The sequence below is a fragment of the Idiotropiscis lumnitzeri genome, chromosome 8, assembly GCF_059441095.1.
Source record: "Idiotropiscis lumnitzeri isolate Australia: NSW breed Sydney's pygmy pipehorse chromosome 8, RoL_Ilum_1.0, whole genome shotgun sequence".
Lineage (NCBI taxonomy): Eukaryota > Metazoa > Chordata > Actinopteri > Syngnathiformes > Syngnathidae > Idiotropiscis > Idiotropiscis lumnitzeri.
The window spans coordinates 23,303,934-23,323,567 of NC_142398.1; the positions used below are offsets into that span (position 1 = coordinate 23,303,934).

Here is a 19,634-nt window from a genome sequence, read left to right on the forward strand (position 1 = left end):
ATGTATATGGAGCCAAAGTCACGTGACCATGCAGCAAAAGCCAGAATCACTGGCGACTTCTAGTGGCGACTTCATCAACTACAAGTTGACGTTCATACAAGTCCAAATTCAGTATTTACCCACAAGTACATTTTGCTAAAACTACTAATTTCCCAAACTAGTCGTTTTTCGGCCAAGGAGAATTTTATTTTTCACACAAACAAAAGTAACTATTTCTACAGCTACACAATACATTTTTTTAATCAATATTGTTTTTATAGGGATCCAAAATGATTGCATACACCTTCAAGTTGTTTTTGCTGCAAAGATTACATTTCCTTGGTACAAATACAACTTACTATGGCACCAAATTTACCTCCATATCGATCCAGATCATTTTTGGATGAAACAAAATGAAGTCAATTCACCGCAGCAATTTTTCAGTGTATGCTGCTCTCAGATGACTGTAAATATACTGAAAGAATACTTGTAAGGACAAGTATAAAAAACAACAACAACAAAAACAGAACACTTTGGGCCCCAACAAAAACCAATTGCTTCGTTTTGTTTAGCCCAATGCAAAAGTCCAAATCGATCAGGTTAAAACGTAAAACTTGTCACTTTATCATAAAAAATAACAATAGAAAATGTAATCATCTGGATCCAACTACCCTTTGAAAGTACATTCACTTCAAAAAAATGCATCCGGATCCAATTGATTTTCTTTTTTGCAACCACTTGACGAAACGAAATCCAACATAGCATTTCTTTCAGTGTATACAGTAACAAATATTTATTGTTATCAATTCAACAAGTATTGTTGGAGACTTTTTCTTTGAGGTTGGGGGCAGGCGTGATGACGCGACGAGGACCGGCTGGAAATACTGGTCCAATTATTTTCGTCTCTTCCTGCTCAGCAGCTATTACGGACATTGCCTAACTATTCCGCCTTTTTTTTTTTTTCCTTTAAGCCTGCCTTTTATTTCCTTGAAGCCGCGCTAGAAACACCAAAGAATGTTGCCAATAGGAGCGCAGAACAGGTTGGTCCACGGCGCACAGCTGACGGCAGTCCAAATTCTTTGTTCCCAAGCGCAGGCACCCACAAAAGAAACTCGCGGTTGACAGGTAAGCGTCTTTTTATGATCCACCTGGAACTTTTTTTATCAGTCTCGTCATATATTGTTGATGCTTGGACAATGCAAATGAGGGGAGGGGTCGCGGGGGGGACGGTCGCAGTATACACACAATAAATAAAGTCGACTTGACGACAACGGCGCCGTTCCTGTAAAGTAAGATGATCTAAAAGTCCGTCGTTGCGACAGTAACCTCAAAGTCTGATTGCACATTGAGCCGAGAAGGAAATATAACCCAGTTCATTTTTACCGCGTTATAACGTTTGAATTCATCTCCAACTTCGGCAGCCCTAAAAATCATCCGAGAAAGGTTTTACTGTTACAGGAGCGAGTTTAAAATATTGCTTTAATAGCGTCAAAAGTAAAGACTGTCATTGGAGTTGTGATGAAATAAGTTTGTGACGGCCGACAGAAGGCGGCGACATGAGGCCGACATCTTTGCTGTTGTTCCCGCTGCTGCTGTTGGCGTTGGAGTGCCGCGGCCGCACCGTGTCCAGATGTGAGCTGCGAGACAAGCTGAGGGAGAAGATCGTGCTGTCGGAACGCACGCAAAACCTCACGGACGTCATTTTGACTTTGCGTGAGTAACGCCGCCCGTCACACCCGCCACAACATAAATCGACCAATATGCAAATCCGCAGAGCCGGCCCGACAATTTTAATGAATAAGGCCGAAGGGCAAAAAAGGCTCAAGTGCCCAGCTCGGCAAATTGGCGCGACGCTGCCTTAGCGTGTGCCGCGTCATGCGCAATGGCCCGGAGTTGGTGAGCAGAATAATCAAAGGCGAAATTTATCGTCGCTGATTACGGGCACCCCGATCTTTTCGATAACTCGGGCTCCCAAAAGCGTGAGCGTACGACAAAAGAGTAGGCCTGGAAAATGCTGAGCGGGGAAGTCGACCTAACTCGCATTTTTGGCGCCAGACGGCATGAGACGGCTTTACAGACGGGAACTTCACAGACAAGATGGGCCAGATGCCAACCTGTTCCAAAAAAACAAAACCTACTTGACAAATACATTGGCCAGGACATCAGATGCTGCCTCGGTTCCATCTCGGCCGGATTACTGTCACGCGCTTGACTTTGGAGTCAGCCAGTCCTCCCTCAAGCGGCTCCAGTTGCTCCAAAATACTGCCGCTTGTCTTTTTCTTTCTTTTTCGTGCACTTTGGAGTTTGCTTCAAGATACTCGCGTTGGTCTTCAAACCTTGAAATGGCCCCTCCCCAAACTTACCTCTCCGAGCTCCTCCACCCCCACGCACCCGGCCGCCTCCTCGGAGTGCTGCTGGAGGTGCCGAGGACTAAGAAAAGGCTCAAGGGGGATGGCGCCTCTTCTGTCGTTGGTCCCGCCCTGCGGAATGAGCCTCCGTTAAATGCTTCGTGTTCTAATGACCCGCCTAATTTCGACGACAGCATCGTGTTACGGCTCCAGATGTTGGGAAATGTGCTATATAAATGGTTGTCTTGTATTCAATCTTTGCTTGTTGTTCTCTCCGCAGTTGTGTGCCAACTGGAAAAGCTCAGCCACCTGAGCACTAGCGCCGTGCAAATCTACGGAGAGCGCGCCGCCACCACAGCCGCCACCCAAACCGCCGTTAGCAACCAAACAGTCGACTCGAATGCCACCGTTGCACCCGCCTCGACCAACGCCACCGCAGCCGCCAACCAAGTCAACGTTGCTAACCAAACAGTCAACGGGGCCAACGAAACGAGTGGTGACGATGGCCAAGATCAGGAAGAAGCTCCAGCTGAAGAAGAAGAAGAAGAAGAAGAAGAAGAAGAAGAAGAAGAAGAAGAAGAAGAAGAAGCAGCTTCACCCGAGGTAGAAGAAGAAGAAGCGCTCCTTGACGAGGCTGGTGAAGAACCCTACGATGAGGCGGGCGATTACTTTTACGCGGACCAGCAAAGCGACGTCGACTTCCATTTGGACGACTGGTTGAAGCTGATGGAACTTCTGAACGAGGAAGAGAATCTGTTTGATGAAGAGCTGCTGGTGATCGCTGACGACAAACTGAGCGCCGATGACGACGCCGGCGGAAGTGGCAACAAGTATCAGATGGAGTGGTCGCTGGGCTACCACGGCCTCTTCCAGCTCTCCGACAGCTACTTTTGTCAGTCAACCGCCCGATGGAGCCAGAACGTCTGCAACAGCACTTGCGACGGTGAGTGCCTCCGCGGTGGAAAATGTATCCAACAGGAATTGTTTTAACACTGACAAACAAATGCTTCCATGTTTTGGGTTGGGTGGCTCAGTTCCAGTTTGAACAACCTGGAAGGTCGAACCAACTTGACCATGTCCCCGCGTTGCATGTAGAACAAGAGGCACACACACACAAAAAAAACAAAAAACTCAGGAAGGAGGGAACACACGAGCAAACCCAAATCTGCAACCTACTTTTATACAGAGACCAGACTCCAAAACCAGTAACCAAGTGTAGAATCAATTCAATGACCCCGGATCACACGTAGAACCAAGTCACTCACCCAGAATTGCATGTAGACACGACTCTCGGACCAAAAAGCAAATCAGTCACCTCCGTCTGTACGTGGTACCAACTCAACAATCGGCATGGTAACGTTGGTACCAACTCAACAATCGGCATGGTACCAACTCGCTGACTCAAAAGCACATGAGGCAGAAACGCTCGCGGGACAAACGGAATCACGGACAACACGTTAAAGCTACCCAAAAAGAGCAATCTCACCCACCGACCGGGACCCATACTTGGTACCAGAATCTCATGTGGAATCAAGTCACGGACCTCCAATTGCGTTTATGAGCGACGTACAAGCGAGAATCTTGCAAAAGCATAGCGGAAGATTGTCAACCGGTGGTGCCGCTGACCCGTTTTGGGCGGCTCGCAGACAGCGAGTGAAATATGATTTGTTTTTCTGCTACAGCGCAGAGGCGTTGCAAGGAGCCACATGGAACGTCGAGCGAGTAACCGCTAGAGCGGAAGCCGCTAAATCGCTCGGTCATCAAATGCAGTGCGGCTCAGCATCCGGCTAGAATAACGGGAGAATTTTCAGTCTTGTCAGTTTTGACGTCGTTTCAACAAACGGAAATTGCGTCTCCCAGGGTGGCAACAGTTCAGTTGGGAAACGGTGACCGAGAGGACCGAGGAGGAACCCGAACTGACACTTTGACTGCCAACATTTCTTTTCAAGACCATCTTCCCGGGAGACGGGCAAACAATGGCAGTCAGCCGGACCGAGCTCCAAGCTCAGCCAGCTGCTTTTCTTGTGTGCTTCTATTTGAGTTTTTGATCATGTTTGAGCTGATCCAGGTCTCCTCGACGCAACGGAATGTTCCGCCAGATCGCTTTAACTCCTCCCTCTCTCTCCCTCCATAGCGTTCACCGATGATGACATCACAGACGACCTGGATTGTTTCGTCGGCAGTCTCTACTGGCTGTAAGTCACATCACACGCCACGCTTAACGTTCTTGGGTAAAAAGTGTGTTTGCGTGACGTCGGCATGTGGAGCTGACCCCGGCGAAGGTCTCTGCTGGTGGATATAGAGACAATCTCGCTGCACATATGAGAAAAAAAAATGCACATCAATCTGCGACACGTGACACCTGTTGCTCTTTCTCCAACAATTTGGATTATGAGCATCACTTCCGTCCCCGTGACGCTGCTGGTCAGTGCTGCCACCTGGTGTTCATTTTGCAAAGCAACATACTGATAGAATTTCGGAATATAAATGAACAAATTACAATCAGCCATAATTATTCTGAATAAGGCCGCAGGGCGAGGGACTGACCGGCAAAAAAGGGTCAAGTGCCCAGCTCTGCTAATTACATGGCCAAACTACCCATCAAGACAAAACGCCATTACCAGCACGCCACGTCATGCCGACATATACAGAGACAGCAGGCGCAAAGACATCGTTTGGGCACAAATGCAACGCCATAACAGTTCACGTCACGTCTATGTTAGGGGTCACCAATGTGGCGAAGCCCCCAAGGACCGCACGAGTAGTCCAATTTGAAATTGCAACAGCAGGTGACGATACAGTCATCAAATGATGAAAATGTTCCATTTTCTATTTTATACGTTGTGACATGTCATCCGAGAAATTCAAGGCCATGTTAAAAAACGAGGCTCTTCAACTTATTTGGAGAGCCGGTCTGTCCCCCGCCCTCCGGCTGAGATCTTGTTACCGTTGCGATTATTCATAAAAACTCCTGACATCCTGGCACGCTTGAACGCACGCGGCTGTCTCACGTCTCTTCAAACACAAACTGTTGGTCGTGGCGCTAAAGACGCGTTCGCTAGTGCTGGCAAAATGAAGCTTCGTGAAGCACTTGTGATATTTGCTACTCCACTAGATGGCGCTCTTGGACTAAAAATGAAGGCCAATACCATAGAAATGGATTCCATTGCCACTGGATCTTTTAACTGAAGCGTCAAAAATGATCACAAGTGCTTCATGAAGCTTCATTTGTCCATCACTCGCGTTCGGAGGCAATTTTTGAGATCAACGTTTGGGCGCCAAGCAAACACGTCACACGCTGGGACGATTAACGGGCCCGACTCAAATTAACCTCTGGCCTTTGTGAATTGAGCCTTTTCTTTCTTTTTTTTTACATTTATCACCCACCGCCCCAAAAATGGACGCCCCCCCCGGGCGGGAGGGTCGGACCGTTCGGCCCTCGGGGACGGACTGCCCAGCTCTGCTTATTTGTAAGCGTGCGTAAATCCATCGATGGAGGGGGGGCACCATGTGCGATAAAGTCTCACAATGGCGAGGCCCAGACTGGAATAGCATGTCCGAAAAAAAACTGCGATGTGATTTGGGTGTACAATTCCATTTGATTGGTAGCACATTTCACGAAAGCTGGAGCTGGAACAAAGTCCTCGCCGTCAGATAAATTAGCAAGTATAATTAAATCGTTGTTTTATTTTTGTAAATTGTACTGCTTTATTATTTTTAGATTGCCGTGCATGATCTTGTGACAAAGTCATTCTTCCGTGGGAGAATCGAAGGGCAATTCAAACAATTAAAAAGGGCTTGTCATAATTGCTTGTTGCCGCCAAAGAAGGAAAAACTAAAAAAAAAAAAAACGGTTGCAGTTCTCATGGTGACTATCTGAAGACTGGTGGTGGCGGTATTGCATCGAGTATCGTTTCTGTTGCATAACCTTGTCTTTTTTGTTTGCCTCTTCTACCCGCCAGGTACGTGCTGAGGACGGTGACACCTCGGTGCTACCAAACCAGCGACTTCTTTGGCCAGTGCAACTGAGCGTCACGATCGTCGCAATGCTGGCAAAACGAAGCTTCGTGAAGCGTTTGTGATATTTGTGACTCCGCCAGATGGTGCTCTTGGTTTAAAGAGGAAGGCTAGCGAACTAGAAACCGATGCCATTCCCGCGGGATCTTTTAGCCGAGAGAGCCATCGAGAGGCGTCAAAAATGATCGCGAAGCTTCATTTGTGCATCGCTCGTGTTTGTTTTGCTTTTCTTCTTCTTCTTCCTCTTCATGTGTTTTGGATTCCGCAACTTTAGACGGATCACAAATGATTCCTTCACGAAAAAAGGCCACTGTTGTGTAAACATGTTTAAACAATCCAAATGAATCATTAAAGGCACTCAAAGTGATTATTGTCGTCATTGTTTGGAAATTCAGCTTTGCCAATAGGAAATGGAAAAGTTCAAATAAAGAGAGAGAGAGAGAGGTTGTTTGTGAGGAAGTAAAGAAAGAACACACCTTGCTGGAGAATGCTTTTGTTGCATGCATCAAATTAAAAAAGTTTTTCCTTTCCCAACCCTCAGCATTGCCGCATTTTTGGAATACCCCCGAGCAGGAAATGAATTTGAGCGTGCGATTGGACTTGAAAAAAATAACTAGTTGAGAGGTTACATAGTGGCGCATTTGACATCAAGTGGGCGGGGCCAGTAAAATCATTTCACTCGTCATGTGAACAACAAATTTTGTGCATGAGGAAAATCTGGTTGAAGAACCACGTGCATTTGCTTGAAGCCAATTTTTTCCCCCCACTTTCAAATTTGCCCTCCAATCTGGATCAAGCCACGTACCTTTGACGCTAAAAAAAACAAAAAAACTCAATTTGGTCCCAGCAACAGAATCTGAAATTCTCTCCAATTTGACTTTCACGAGTCAAATGTTCCGTCACACGTCATCATTCGGTGCTTTTCAGATGATTTTCTCATGAGCAGTGTTTTGGGTTTTTTTCCGAGTTGACATATTTCAGTTTGTTTCCCGTGTTGGAATTGAGTCACCAGCCAAATGCAAATTATTCGGGAATAAAGCCGTAATTAAGCAAATGTACTCAACACGTGCCGGTTTTTCTATTCAAGAAGGAAAATGTTCCAATAAAGATTCAACACTTTTGTTCCGATAGTCCCTTCAATTCTCTGGAGTTAGGAAATAGTCCGAGTTGGATATCTGGGCTACTTTTCTGATCCTGGGCGATAAGAAAAGAAGCCCAACCAAAATCCCTGACCCCTGACCAGAGGTCGTTCTTCCTCTCCCCTTCCGTCCCTCGGGTCCAAGGTCAGGTCCCACGGCGGATCGGCATCCGGTTCCACGGTCTGGCATCCAGCACTCTCGTCTTCGGGGTGAGTGCGTACGTGTTGAGATTTCAAATTGTCGCGATTGGGCCCGAGTGACCCCAGCTGTGCAAGTCTTGCGTCTAATTCGTTGCGTCTCCGGCTGCTTTCCACTCCGTTCGTCTTTGTCTTGATGCCTGCCAGAGGACAACGGGTCCAAGAGGCGTGAGCTCGGGTGAGTATCGTCTTCGATGATCTTGTGAGCTCTGCTGAGGCACCGGGTGCCGATGACATTCATCTCCGCTGTGGACCGTCCATATCCAAAGGCAAGTCGGGCGATTATCCGCACATCTCCACGGTAGCCCGATTTTTTCATTTTAGGCAAAAACATCCGCCGACGTGCGAATGACAGGGTAAGCCGCAGACTATTTGCCAAAACCGCGACTACGTGTAGACGAGGCCCACGAATGGCGGGAGGAACGAGAGCAGCTGGAGACGGAAACCAAACCAGAGAGTGAGAAAACAAGATAGGACATGAAACAAAACCAAACGGAATGAAAAGAGATCCATCGATGTCTGAATTTAATGCCATACAACCGCTGTGCCAAACTCAAGGCCCGGGGGCCAGATCTGGACCGTGACCTCATTTAATAATAATAATATTCCCTTTATTAGTCCCACAATGGGGAAATTCGAGATTCGAACCCAGGCCTCCTGGGGAGACTGGGTCCTGAACGCGGCGCCTTAGACCACTCGGCCATCCTGGGAGCCAAACGACTAGGCCCCAGCGAGATTTGAACTCGCGACCCCTGGTTTACAAGACCAGTGCTCTAACCCCTGAGCTATGGAGCCCACGTCACGTTTTATGGGGCCCGCGAAAGGCAAATCACGTGCGTCAACTTCCTGTTAAGAAGATTGATGTTGCCATTTGTTTGTAACCCATCCGAACAAACCATTACTGACCCATTTCAAAACTGGCTCTTCGTCAATTTGTTGTGCGTGATAACGTAAGGGGATCATCATCAATTCTATGCGTTCGCAGCGTTCATAAAGGGAAACCACAACTACCATGTGGCCCGTCCACAAAAATGAGTTGGACAACCAGGCCAGACAAGATGACGTCACCAAGGCGATTTCATGCGATTGAATTCTTTTTCTGAACAAATATCAGCAAGCCAATGCAAAACATTCCAGTGACATGGGGCGCCTCTGCTAAATCTCAACGTCAACGCTTGACACGAGGCACCCTGCGAGTGCAGGGTCACGAAACAGCACGTTTCCCTTTTCTAAATTCCCTTGGGGGGAGGGGGCGGAGGAAAGCGCGTTTTAGGCCGTCGTTTTGGCGTGAGCTCCTCACGCGGCATTTTTCAACAAACTGGCGGTGGCAGTCCAGTTGGCGCGGAGCAAGTGTCACCTAGCAGGCTCATTAGTTTGTTCCGAGCACGCACTTTTGACTCCGATCCAAGAGCGTGGGGAAATGACGAATAAGGATGTGGGGAGTCAAAAATACAAACAGGTTTGTCGACAATCACTTTCCTAGCACGCAAATAGAAAGAAAGTCAAGTGACACCAACAAGACTGCTCCGACACAAGCGACACACTGACTTGACTTGGTGAGAACTCAAATCCGTTTTATTTGCATTTCCGTTGCGGCTGTGCTAGCTAGCCACAGGCCGATCTTGACCTGTGCGTGAGCGCGCGCGTGTGTGTGTGTGTGTGCGTGTGTGCGTGTGTGCCGTCATGCTCCATTTGTCAGTCTGCTAGTCCTTGGGTCCAGCGCTGTGCTCGTGTTGTTTAATCGTTGCCACCTTGCTTATTTCCTGATCATGCCCGTTTTTCGATGTACGTGTGGCATCTATTCTCTCTCTTTTTTTTTTTATTAGGATATCCATGCACGCAAGTGGCTTCGATTCCTACACGCACAGAAAGACTTTGAAAAATCTCTAATGTCATTCGTTGTCGTGGTGCACACAACATTCTCAAATGGTGTTGAAGCCTTCCGCTATTTGTGGATATTTACGAGTTTGACACATATGCGGCGTTCATCCATGTACGCTACGTCGCTTCGATATTCGCTTACGTCTAGCCAGTTCGGTCTTTTATCACGCCGATATATTTTGCTCTCTCTGCGTGTGCGCGACACTTGATGCTCATGTTGTTGCTTAATCAGCTTCCCACGTTGGTCAGACAATATTATCTGCTCATATCCTTGAAACGGTTCAACTGGGCCTTTAAGACGTTGCACAATATGCAGAACGAAGCGCACGGCTTGGCGGAAGCAATCTCGGTTGCGCTCCGTGAGATCAGGTTCCGTTTCTGCCGGCTTTTAACACCCGCAAACCTTCCGCGAATCAGGCCCGGCGAGTCGCAATCAATTGAAGCAACCTATTTTGGCAAAAAAATCATCCCAACTCCGATGCATGGATGGAGCCACTGTATCACCTCAACTGCTTTACATGGTTAAATAAAGCTAAAAAAAACACAATCAAATATAAACCACATTCAAGAAAAAAACATTGTAAAAAAAAAAATATCTTAAAAAAAACAAAAGCAATAAAACAAATATTCCTTTCCCAACTAAGAGGAAAAGAAGCAAAAAAAAAATCAATCAATAAATATTTCAAATCCGTCTTTTAAAAAACCAAAATAACAAGCGGTTCAAGAGCCGCCGTCAAGTGACACAAGTGAAGTTGTTTGGAAAAAGGACGGCAAGGGGAGAAGATCAGAATGAAATCTTTGTGGCAAAGGTGACAAGATTCGCACGGAAGAAAGGTTTTGAGAATGACCCTCGTTGGCAGGAGTGTGACGTCTTCACTCGTGCTCGTTTGCGCTCTCAAGCGCAATGACAAACTTTTCGCACGCGCTTTGAGCAAAGCGTCTGCAAATATTGCTTCCAGATATCACAAAGTTAAATCAAACGCGCAACTGTTCGAAAAACTTCACATCTGGAATATTTAGAGGCTGCAGGGTCCAGATGGGGAGGAAAAGCACATTCGGGGGGAAAGGAGAATAAAAACGACATGTAAGCTATTTCCGCACAGAGTGAGAGGAGGATTTTTGCTCTCTCGCTGGCCGGAGAGCAGGCGGGCCAGGGGGGAGCAGGCAACGCGCTCGCAGTCCCCCCTGCAAGACGGAAGAGCCGTCCACCACCACACGAGCAAACGTTAAGTTCCAACGCATTGGGGGGGTGTCTTGCGCCAAGACTCTGTCCTTGACCCATTGCATTTAACGCAAGTCCTCAGTAAAGTAAGGATCGAAAATGGCCACGAGTTGGATGGCCCGGTACGGTTTCATGCGGTTAGGCGTCAAGAGATATTGTCCCTCTAATTCTATTTTCAAATTATATCAAGTCGCGAGATCACCTGGACTTGGTTATTTCATCATCCAATCCGATCCATCTTTATTTGTATGGCGCATTTCCTAGCAGTTGCAGCTGTAACAAAGCGCTTTACACCGAGTAGAACTCAAAGTAGCGAGGATTCAGTAACAACGACAGCGAAAGCAGCATCGAAAGCCACGGAATAAAAATGTGGCTTCAAGCAAGTTTGAAAAATTGGACAGAGAGGGAGCTTGCCTAACATTGAAAGTAAGCCACATGCTCAACAAGAGTGGACACCCGTGTTCTGGAGCTCGCAAGTAAAAGAAGTGAATACAAGACGGTTGACATAAGAGCACCTCCTCTCGTCAAGTATGGATCGGATTTTTTTTTGTCCGGTACCGGACCGATGCCATGATGAAAGGTAAAGCTGACTCCCATCCCAACAAGAATCCCGCAGGATTCCCGATAAAAACGGCAGCCTCTCGTACAGGGTGAGGCCTCGCGCCAGTCTCCTCGAGTCGCAGGTAAAATCTCAGACACGAGACTTGATCAATCGCTTTTGATTAATTACAATAATCTACTAAAACCTGAAAATGAATTAAAAGAAACATCAAATGGGAATCACAATGTCAGTAAGCCGTAACTAAGCCGATGAGCGGTGGCAGCCAAGTGCGCCAGCGTTCACTTCATAGTTCTGAAATGTGGACGCAATGATCAATTCTAAGATTATCCGAGCCGCTTATCCTCACGAGGGTCGCGGTTGGTTTGTAAGTTTTAGTCAAACATTTTTCCAACATTCATCAGCACTCTTTAAGTTCAGAGTAATGTATTTTGTTCTCATAGCAGCTCCTGAGATGAGGTTTAAGCGGATGCTGCTGCTGCTGGTCCTGGTGGCTTCGGTACCAAGCTTGTCCCAGGGCCGCATGATCACCAGATGCGAACTCAAAAGCAGACTTGAACAGGCCATTCAACTCCCTGGAGGCATTGAAAGGTTCAGAAACAGCATCATGTCAGTAGGTGAGAAGTCTGTGGAATGCGGACCACACATTTGAAAACATCCTCTTAAAGTCAAAACTTGAATGTTGTTTCGGACACAAACGTCTGCGTGGAATAATGGAGTCTTCATGCTTTGCAGTGATATGTGAATTGGAGAGAATGTCAAATCTGAACACCAGCATGGTCAGAACTACCATGTCAGTCACTCCTGAATTGACAACCAACGCCACAATACCCCTTGCACCCCCTGCACCCCAAGAAACTACCAACGCCACAAGACCTCCTGCACCTCAACAAACTACAAATGCCACAATACCCCCTGCACCCCAAGAAACCACCAATTCCACAAGACCTCCTGCACCCCTAGAAACTACCAACGCCACAAGACCTCCTGCACCTCAACAAACTACAAATGACACAATACCCCCTGCACCCCAAGAAACTACCAACGCCACAATACTGCCTGCAGCGCCTGCACCTCTAGAAACTACCAACGCCACAAGACCTCCTGCACCTCAACAAACTACAAATGCCACAATACCCCCTGCACCCCAAGAAACCACCAATTCCACAAGACCTCCTGCACCCCTAGAAACTACCAACGCCACAAGACCTCCTGCACCTCAACAAACTACAAATGACACAATACCCCCTGCACCCCAAGAAACCACCAATTCCACAAGACCTCCTGCACCCCTAGAAACTACCAACGCCACAAGACCTCCTGCACCTCAACAAACTACAAATGACACAATACCCCCTGCACCCCAAGAAACTACCAACGCCACAATACTGCCTGCAGCGCCTGCACCTCTAGAAACTACCAACGCCACAAGACCTCCTGCACCCCTAGAAACTACCAACACCACAAGACCTCCTGCACCCCTAGAAACTACCAACGCCACAATACTCCCTGCAGCCCCTGCACCTCTAGAAACTACCAACACCACAAGACCTCCTGCACCTCAACAAACTACCAATGCCACAATACCCCCTGCACCCCAAGAAACCACCAATTCCACAAGACCTCCTGCACCCCTAGAAACTACAAATGCCACAATACCCCCTGCACCCCAAGAAACTACCAACGCCACAATACCGCCTGCACCCCAAGAAACTACCAACACCACAATACTCCCTGCACCTCTAGAAACTACCAACACCACAAGACCTCCTGCACCTCAACAAACTACAAATGACACAATACCCCCTGCACCCCAAGAAACTACCAACGCCACAATACTGCCTGCAGCCCCTGCACCCCAAGAAACTACCAATACCACAAGACCTCCTGCACCTCAACAAACTACAAATGCCACAATACCCCCTGCACCTCAACAAACTACAAATACCACAATACCCCCTGCACCTCAACAAACTACCAATGCCACAATACCGCCTGCACCCCAAGAAACTACCAACGCCACAATACTCCCTGCAGCCCCTGCACCTCTAGAAACTACCAACACCACAAGACCTCCTGCACCTCTAGAAACTACCAACACCACAAGGCCTCCTGCACCCCTAGAAACTACAAATGCCACAATACCCCCTGCACCCCAAGAAACTACCAACGCCACAATACTCCCTGCAGCCCCTGCACCTCTAGAAACTACCAACACCACAAGACCCCCTGCACCTCAACAAACTACAAATGCCACAATACCCCTTGCACCTCTGGAAACTACCAACACCACAAGACCTCCTGCACCTCAACAAACTACCAATGCCACAATACCGCCTGCACCCCAAGAAACTACCAACGCCACAATACTCCCTGCAGCCCCTGCACCTCTAGAAACTACCAACACCACAAGACCTCCTGCACCTCTAGAAACTACAAATGCCACAATACCCCCTGCACCCCAAGAAACTACCAACGCCACAAGACCCCCTGCACCTCAACAAACTACAAATGCCACAATACCCCCTGCACCTCAACAAACTACCAATGCCACAATACCGCCTGCACCCCAAGAAACTACCAACGCCACAATACTGCCTGCAGCCCCTGCACCTCTAGAAACTACCAATGCCACAATACCGCCTGCACCCCAAGAAACTACCAACGCCACAATACTGCCTGCAGCCCCTGCACCTCTAGAAACTACCAATGCCACAATACCCCCTGCACCTCTAGAAACTACCAACACCACAAGACCTCCTGCACCCCAAGAAACAACCAACACCACAATACCCCCTGCACCCCTAGAAACTACCAATGCCACAATACCCCTTGCCCCCCCTGCTCCTCTAGAAACTACCAATGCCACAATACTCCCTGCACCTCTAGAAACTACCAACACCACAAGACTTCCTGCACCTCAACAAAGTACCAATGCCACAATACCCCCTGCACTCCAAGAAACTACCAATGCCACAATACCCCCTGCACCCCAAGAAACTACCAATGCCACAATACTTCCTGCAGCCCCTGCACTTCTAGAAACACCTAACAGCCCTGCAACCCCTGCAACCATAGACATTACCAATACCACCACAGCAGTCAGAGACATTCCTACAAACGACTCTGTACAATTTCCTGATGCGGACATCATCCAGATAGCACAGCAGGCCGAGATGGAGGCGCTGAAGAAACACGTGGATGGTTTGTGGAGCTCAGAAGAGGCGGCCAGAGGAGGTGAGCGGCGGCGCCGGAGACGCCAGGTCACTGCGCCAAGCGTGGCAAATCCACCGCCTTCCCGCACTTATTATGGAGTCTTCCAGCTGTCTGACAAGGATTTCTGCTTCTCAAGTAATCCTTGGACAGAAAACTACTGCATTTCATCCTGCAGCGGTGAGTCATCACGTATCCATAGACATGTATATATGGCTAATTAGTGTGGGGATGAGCAAGACAGTCTGTATCGTCTCTACAATTCAGAGCATAGTGTAGCGTGCTGCTTTTATGAAACAAACCAAAGGTTTCCGAGTTCTAAAAAAAAAATAAAATAAAAAAAAAAAAAGATAGAAACATTGCACGTCATACGATGTGCCTATTGCGCGAGCACATCGCAATCGCGATGTTAGAACCGCATATCGTGCAGGCCTAATATATATAATATTGTAACGTCTCGGCTTGTTTGGACAGTCAGCTAAACTCATCTTCTACTCCACGACTCTGAAGACGTTACTCTTGAGTCCACAGGTTTAATAGCGCAGAAAAAAAAAGGTGAAACTGTAGAATACAGTATGAGGCAATATTACCTTCAAGTCAGAATAAAACAAACTAAATTCGTCAATATGTATTATTTTAGATTCACAAATAAATTAACTAAATGAGCTAACATTACCTCAACTGCCATAGTAACGAGACATTGTGCTAACGCAATTAGCGAGTGCTAGCATGAATCTTAGCGCCGAATTAACATAGTTTAACATAAAAGCGCCACAGAATTGTACATTGTTAACAACACAAACCTGTACGTACCCATGATGCTACCAAAGGCGTAAGATGTATGCGAATAGAGCTCGATTGGACTTGAATATCATCACATTTCTCTCTCATTGACGATCTATTATTTTACTTGCTGCCTCCGCGTACGCGACGTCCGATGTGATGACGTCACTTCCGGTTACGAACTATGCGTTACGTTGCACAAAAACATTTATAAAAATATTTAACGCTACACTTCACGGTAACTTGAATGCAATAACTGTATTTAAATTAACTACAAATTGCAAACAGAACATGTGCCAAATTATAGCCAATATATATATATATATATATATATATATATATATATATATATATATATATATATATATATATATATATATATATATATATATATATATATATATATATATATATATATATATATATATAGAGAGAGAGAGAGAGAGAGAGGGATAGATCTCGATAAGAATTCCTTATTATTTGATTTGAAATTGCAGTAGGCTATCCGAATACCAAAATATTCAATAGCTGTATCCCTTATGTCATTGCTGTTCATTCTCAAGACTCCTCGGCGAATATTCTGCCTGTCTAATATGCCGAGCAGGTTGTTGAGCTCTCTTCGAAGGAATGACAGCAAGCGAACAACATGTTTTTTTGATCATGTATGATAGGTGTCAGGGTTGTCAGCAATTTTCCCAAAAGGTGAACTTGTGAATCCACATCAAGAAGTGTATGTTCGTGAACATGAAATAAGATTTCCTTTTCCCATTCAAGCGTTCATCGATGACGACATCACGAATGACGTGGAATGCTTTGTGAAGACTCAGTACTGGATGTAAGTGAACAATATGTCAACTTTCCATCTTCGATATGCATTTAAGAAAACATTATTTAAGGACTCAAATATTGGGAAGTCAATGGGAAGTAAAAGTGAACACACTGAGAACGTTTACCTCGAAAAAAAAAATAATAATAAAAGCAAATCTACTTTAGGCTTCATGGCTTTATTGTTGTTCGCTGACAAAGGTTCTCCATCTGACCGCCTGCGTCAACGGAGGGATTAATGCGGTGCGATTTCAAAATCACTACGACCGGCACGTCACCTGTCGGCAGTGGCGGGCGGTCAGGGCTTCTCACGCCTTCTCTGCTGGCCTAACATAATCAAGAAATTCATGTCATATTATTTTCCAGTGTTCTATGTTCCACTGATAGATTTTATCAACTCGAATTTGGCTAGCTTGTGTTGCCTTGCAGACTTCAGAGTACGCTGTGTGACTTAACGGCCATTTACAGTTGATAGAGAGTTGCGATAGCCAATCAGATCTCGAGTTGGTGACAGTAAGGCCTTCTCGCAGGCCTCACGTTGAAGGTGCGAACGCATCCTGTGATTCGAGAATCACTTGCTTGAGGGCGGCGCTATGCGGAATCAACAAAACAACCGTTCAAAAATCCAAAATATCTTTTTTAAACCCACAACGGCCGAATGAGGGAAAAGTGTGGATTTGATTGCAGATACACTTGCAAGGCCTTTTTCAAGACGGAGAGAGAAGCTAGCTCTCGTGACTCGTGCTGGTCCAACACTCAGTAGTGCGCAAATGTGCGTCTGTATATTTGTACAAATTCATTTTATCTTGCTCAACCATACCTTTACTGTTATCTAGAGCAGTGGTTCTCAACCTTTTTTCAGTGATGCACTCCCTGTGAGATATTTTTTTCAGCCAAGTACCCCTGAACCAGCGCAAAGCATTTTTGGGGTTAAAAAAAAAGAAGAGACTTAAGACATAGCATTAGTGCCTGAATCAATAATTCCAAATAAAACAATCTTCAACATAAAATAGGAATTTTGCCAAATCTGCTTTGGCCTTCTTTTGCACTTCCAGAAGACTTGCGCTTCCATCACGACTCCATTGTTTGCGTCTTCAAGTGATTGACAAGTTGACAAGTTGGGTCGAACCATTCTAGGTTGGGGTGGAATCTGGCATTTTCAAATCCTAAAATTAAATGACCTACTGAATGGAAAATGAGGTTTCTGAACGTCCCGAAGCATTTAATTCATTCAATAATTATTTAAAATCTTGCGTACCCCCTGAGGTTCCTTCAAGTCCCAGAAAAGAATGGTGCGGCGCTCGTTGGAGTTCGACTTTTCCCGGACGTTGTACGGCTGTCAAATGCGCTTGACGAACCACTAGATGGCAGCAACGCGCTGCTATGGTTCCACCTACAGAGTTCCCTCTGCTGCAAAATTCAGGAAAGCACAAGATTTGTTTCATATGAATGCGTATAAAGGGAGCTAGCATAATTAAACTCAGAAAAAAAAGACTAATTAATAACTTCAAATAATGCGGTCACATTTAAGGTGTACCACATGAAGCGTGTAGAAAAAAAGTACAACCTGCCTGTGATGTTCATATCGTAGCCTGGACATGAAAAGAAAACATCAAAACATAACAAGAAACATCAAGAAAGAAAAATACAATCCCAAACAAGCAGGCCAAGCATCTTCCTTTTCAATCCTTCTTTTACATCGGCACATGGAGAAGCAAAAACAAAAAGTGGCCAGCGGGCCGTTGTTTGGACACCCCTCGCTGCGCCTTTGGGGCTCCGTACCAATCCAAGCTCTGATTGGTTGATTGACTTTCCCAATACTTTTGTCCACATGGAGTATTTGCCATTGAACAATCGTCTTCTCGCCCAACCAACAGGACGATATTCCAATCGGCCAGCAGCGAGTGTTACCAAGTCACCAACTTCTTTGACGGCTGCAGTTGAACGAGCGGCCCTTTTTGAAAGCTTTTCGTAATTTCAAGAAACAAAAAGAACAAGACGCAGATTTGGTCGAGGGCTTTGTGAGTTTTGCTGCATTTTGTTTTCTCTTTGCTCTTTTCCACACGCTTCTTCAATAAAAATGCACGGCAGATTCCCACCAATCCAGTGTTTTTCTTTCTCTCGCGTGGGCCGCCGCTGACACCGTGTGGCTCCAGTGTGGGAAAAGTACGGCCTGCGGAGCGCATGTGGGCCCGCGGCCGTCTTTTGTGGGGCCCTCCCGGCATTTACAACATGTCTTGCATTCATTCACTCGGCTAAAATGGCTGGCATTCATTGATCTCATTAAAGAACCGGTTAATACTGATTTTTTTTCTTCTAAATAGTTAAAAACACAAACAGTTCAGGGTGTCCCCCGCCTACCGGCCGAAGATAGCTGCGATAGCCTCCAACGCCCCCGCGACCCTTGTGAGGAGAAGTGATACAGATGATGGATGGATGGTTAGTTAAAAACACATTTTAATAAATCATTGATACATTAGGATTAAATGAAAGGAAATCATCATGAAAATGAGTTATTTGACGTCCTGTATGTTACGTAAACATTTGCAAGATCTTTTCATGCTTTTTCATGTATTTGCAATTCATTTATCTCATTAAAATGAATTATGCTTTACTAAAGAATGACACAGAGAAATGTATCATATAATTCTAATTACAGTTTTAAAAAAAAAATGGGCACATCATTTTTATGAGTAGGATGAACTCTACAAAGAAAGAAGCATTCATTCATTTTTTTTCAACTTTATCCATGTCAGGGTTTTTGTGGGCGAGGGAAGCCAGGTAGGAACGCTTGAAATGGGAATTAATGTCACAAACAACAAAAAAAAACAGAGCAGACAAGGGACTGCAAGGTGAAAATAAAAATACAAATACAAGTACAAAACAAGCGAGGCTAACAAAACTGAGGACTTGACTTAACTTGACAGGGCGAGACAACTGACATGGAAAAGAAGTGAAAGTAAATTCTAAATTCAAACAAATGAACGAGACGCAAAGGCTTGGTTAACACAATAAGCATGACGTCAAAACATTCAAATACATTCATTCATTCATTTACGATGCATTCTGACTCATTTCTCATAGGAAGTACCTAAAGTGCGTAAAACGCACTCGGCATTTCATGCTGAACTCCTAAAAGGGCAACGTTGGACGCTCGCCTCGGATGGAGCGCGTGCACATCGCAAGCCCACCAGCAATTTCTTCCGCAGAGGTGGAAGCAAAGTGTGGCATTCCTTTAAGTGACCTAGTTCGTGTTTTGCGCGTGACACACGCGCACGCGCACACACACGCTGTCGTGACGTCATTGATGCAGCAAATGGCGATCTCTCTCTCGCTCTCATCTCAGAGAGAGATGAGGAGCAACACGTCATATAATTAGCGATTGCGTATACAAAATGTACGCAATTGATGTGACCGAACATGTTTTTTCATATTATTTCAAAGAATACATTTCTACACACAGTCACTTGA

At 46.0% G+C, this 19,634-nt stretch overlaps 2 protein-coding genes and 1 non-coding gene across 7 annotated transcripts; 2 read left to right on the forward strand and 1 right to left on the reverse strand.

The window, feature by feature from the left end:
* The first annotated feature begins 937 nt into the window (after window positions 1-937).
* LOC148332881 (uncharacterized) lies at window positions 938-6,711 on the forward strand. 2 transcript variants are annotated; one of them, XM_088303458.1, is made up of 5 exons: window positions 938-1,104; window positions 1,525-1,692; window positions 2,608-3,270; window positions 4,462-4,522; window positions 6,290-6,711. In XM_088303458.1, exons 2-5 carry the CDS (start codon window positions 1,536-1,538, stop codon window positions 6,354-6,356), a joined length of 948 nt encoding a protein of 315 aa, XP_088159584.1. In that variant the 5' UTR covers window positions 938-1,104; window positions 1,525-1,535; the 3' UTR covers window positions 6,357-6,711. The 2 variants fall into 2 exon arrangements, with proteins under 2 accessions (XP_088159584.1, XP_088159585.1); XM_088303459.1 differs by having other exon boundaries at window positions 1,528-1,692.
* Window positions 6,712-8,402: 1,691 nt separating this feature from the next.
* Window positions 8,403-8,475, reverse strand: trnat-ugu (transfer RNA threonine (anticodon UGU)). Its single transcript has one exon. It is a non-coding gene; the product is annotated as a tRNA-Thr (tRNA).
* A 511-nt stretch (window positions 8,476-8,986) lies between these two features.
* On the forward strand, window positions 8,987-18,265 carry LOC148332883 (uncharacterized). 4 transcript variants are annotated; one of them, XM_088303361.1, is made up of 5 exons: window positions 8,987-9,139; window positions 11,786-11,959; window positions 12,078-14,735; window positions 16,113-16,173; window positions 18,041-18,265. In XM_088303361.1, the coding sequence occupies exons 2-5, from the start codon at window positions 11,797-11,799 to the stop codon at window positions 18,105-18,107; spliced, it is 2,949 nt and encodes a 982-aa protein (XP_088159487.1). In that variant the 5' UTR covers window positions 8,987-9,139; window positions 11,786-11,796; the 3' UTR covers window positions 18,108-18,265. The 4 variants fall into 4 exon arrangements, with proteins under 4 accessions (XP_088159487.1, XP_088159488.1, XP_088159485.1 ...); XM_088303362.1 differs by having other exon boundaries at window positions 11,789-11,959; XM_088303359.1 differs by having other exon boundaries at window positions 8,988-9,236.
* The last annotated feature ends 1,369 nt before the right edge of the window (window positions 18,266-19,634 follow it).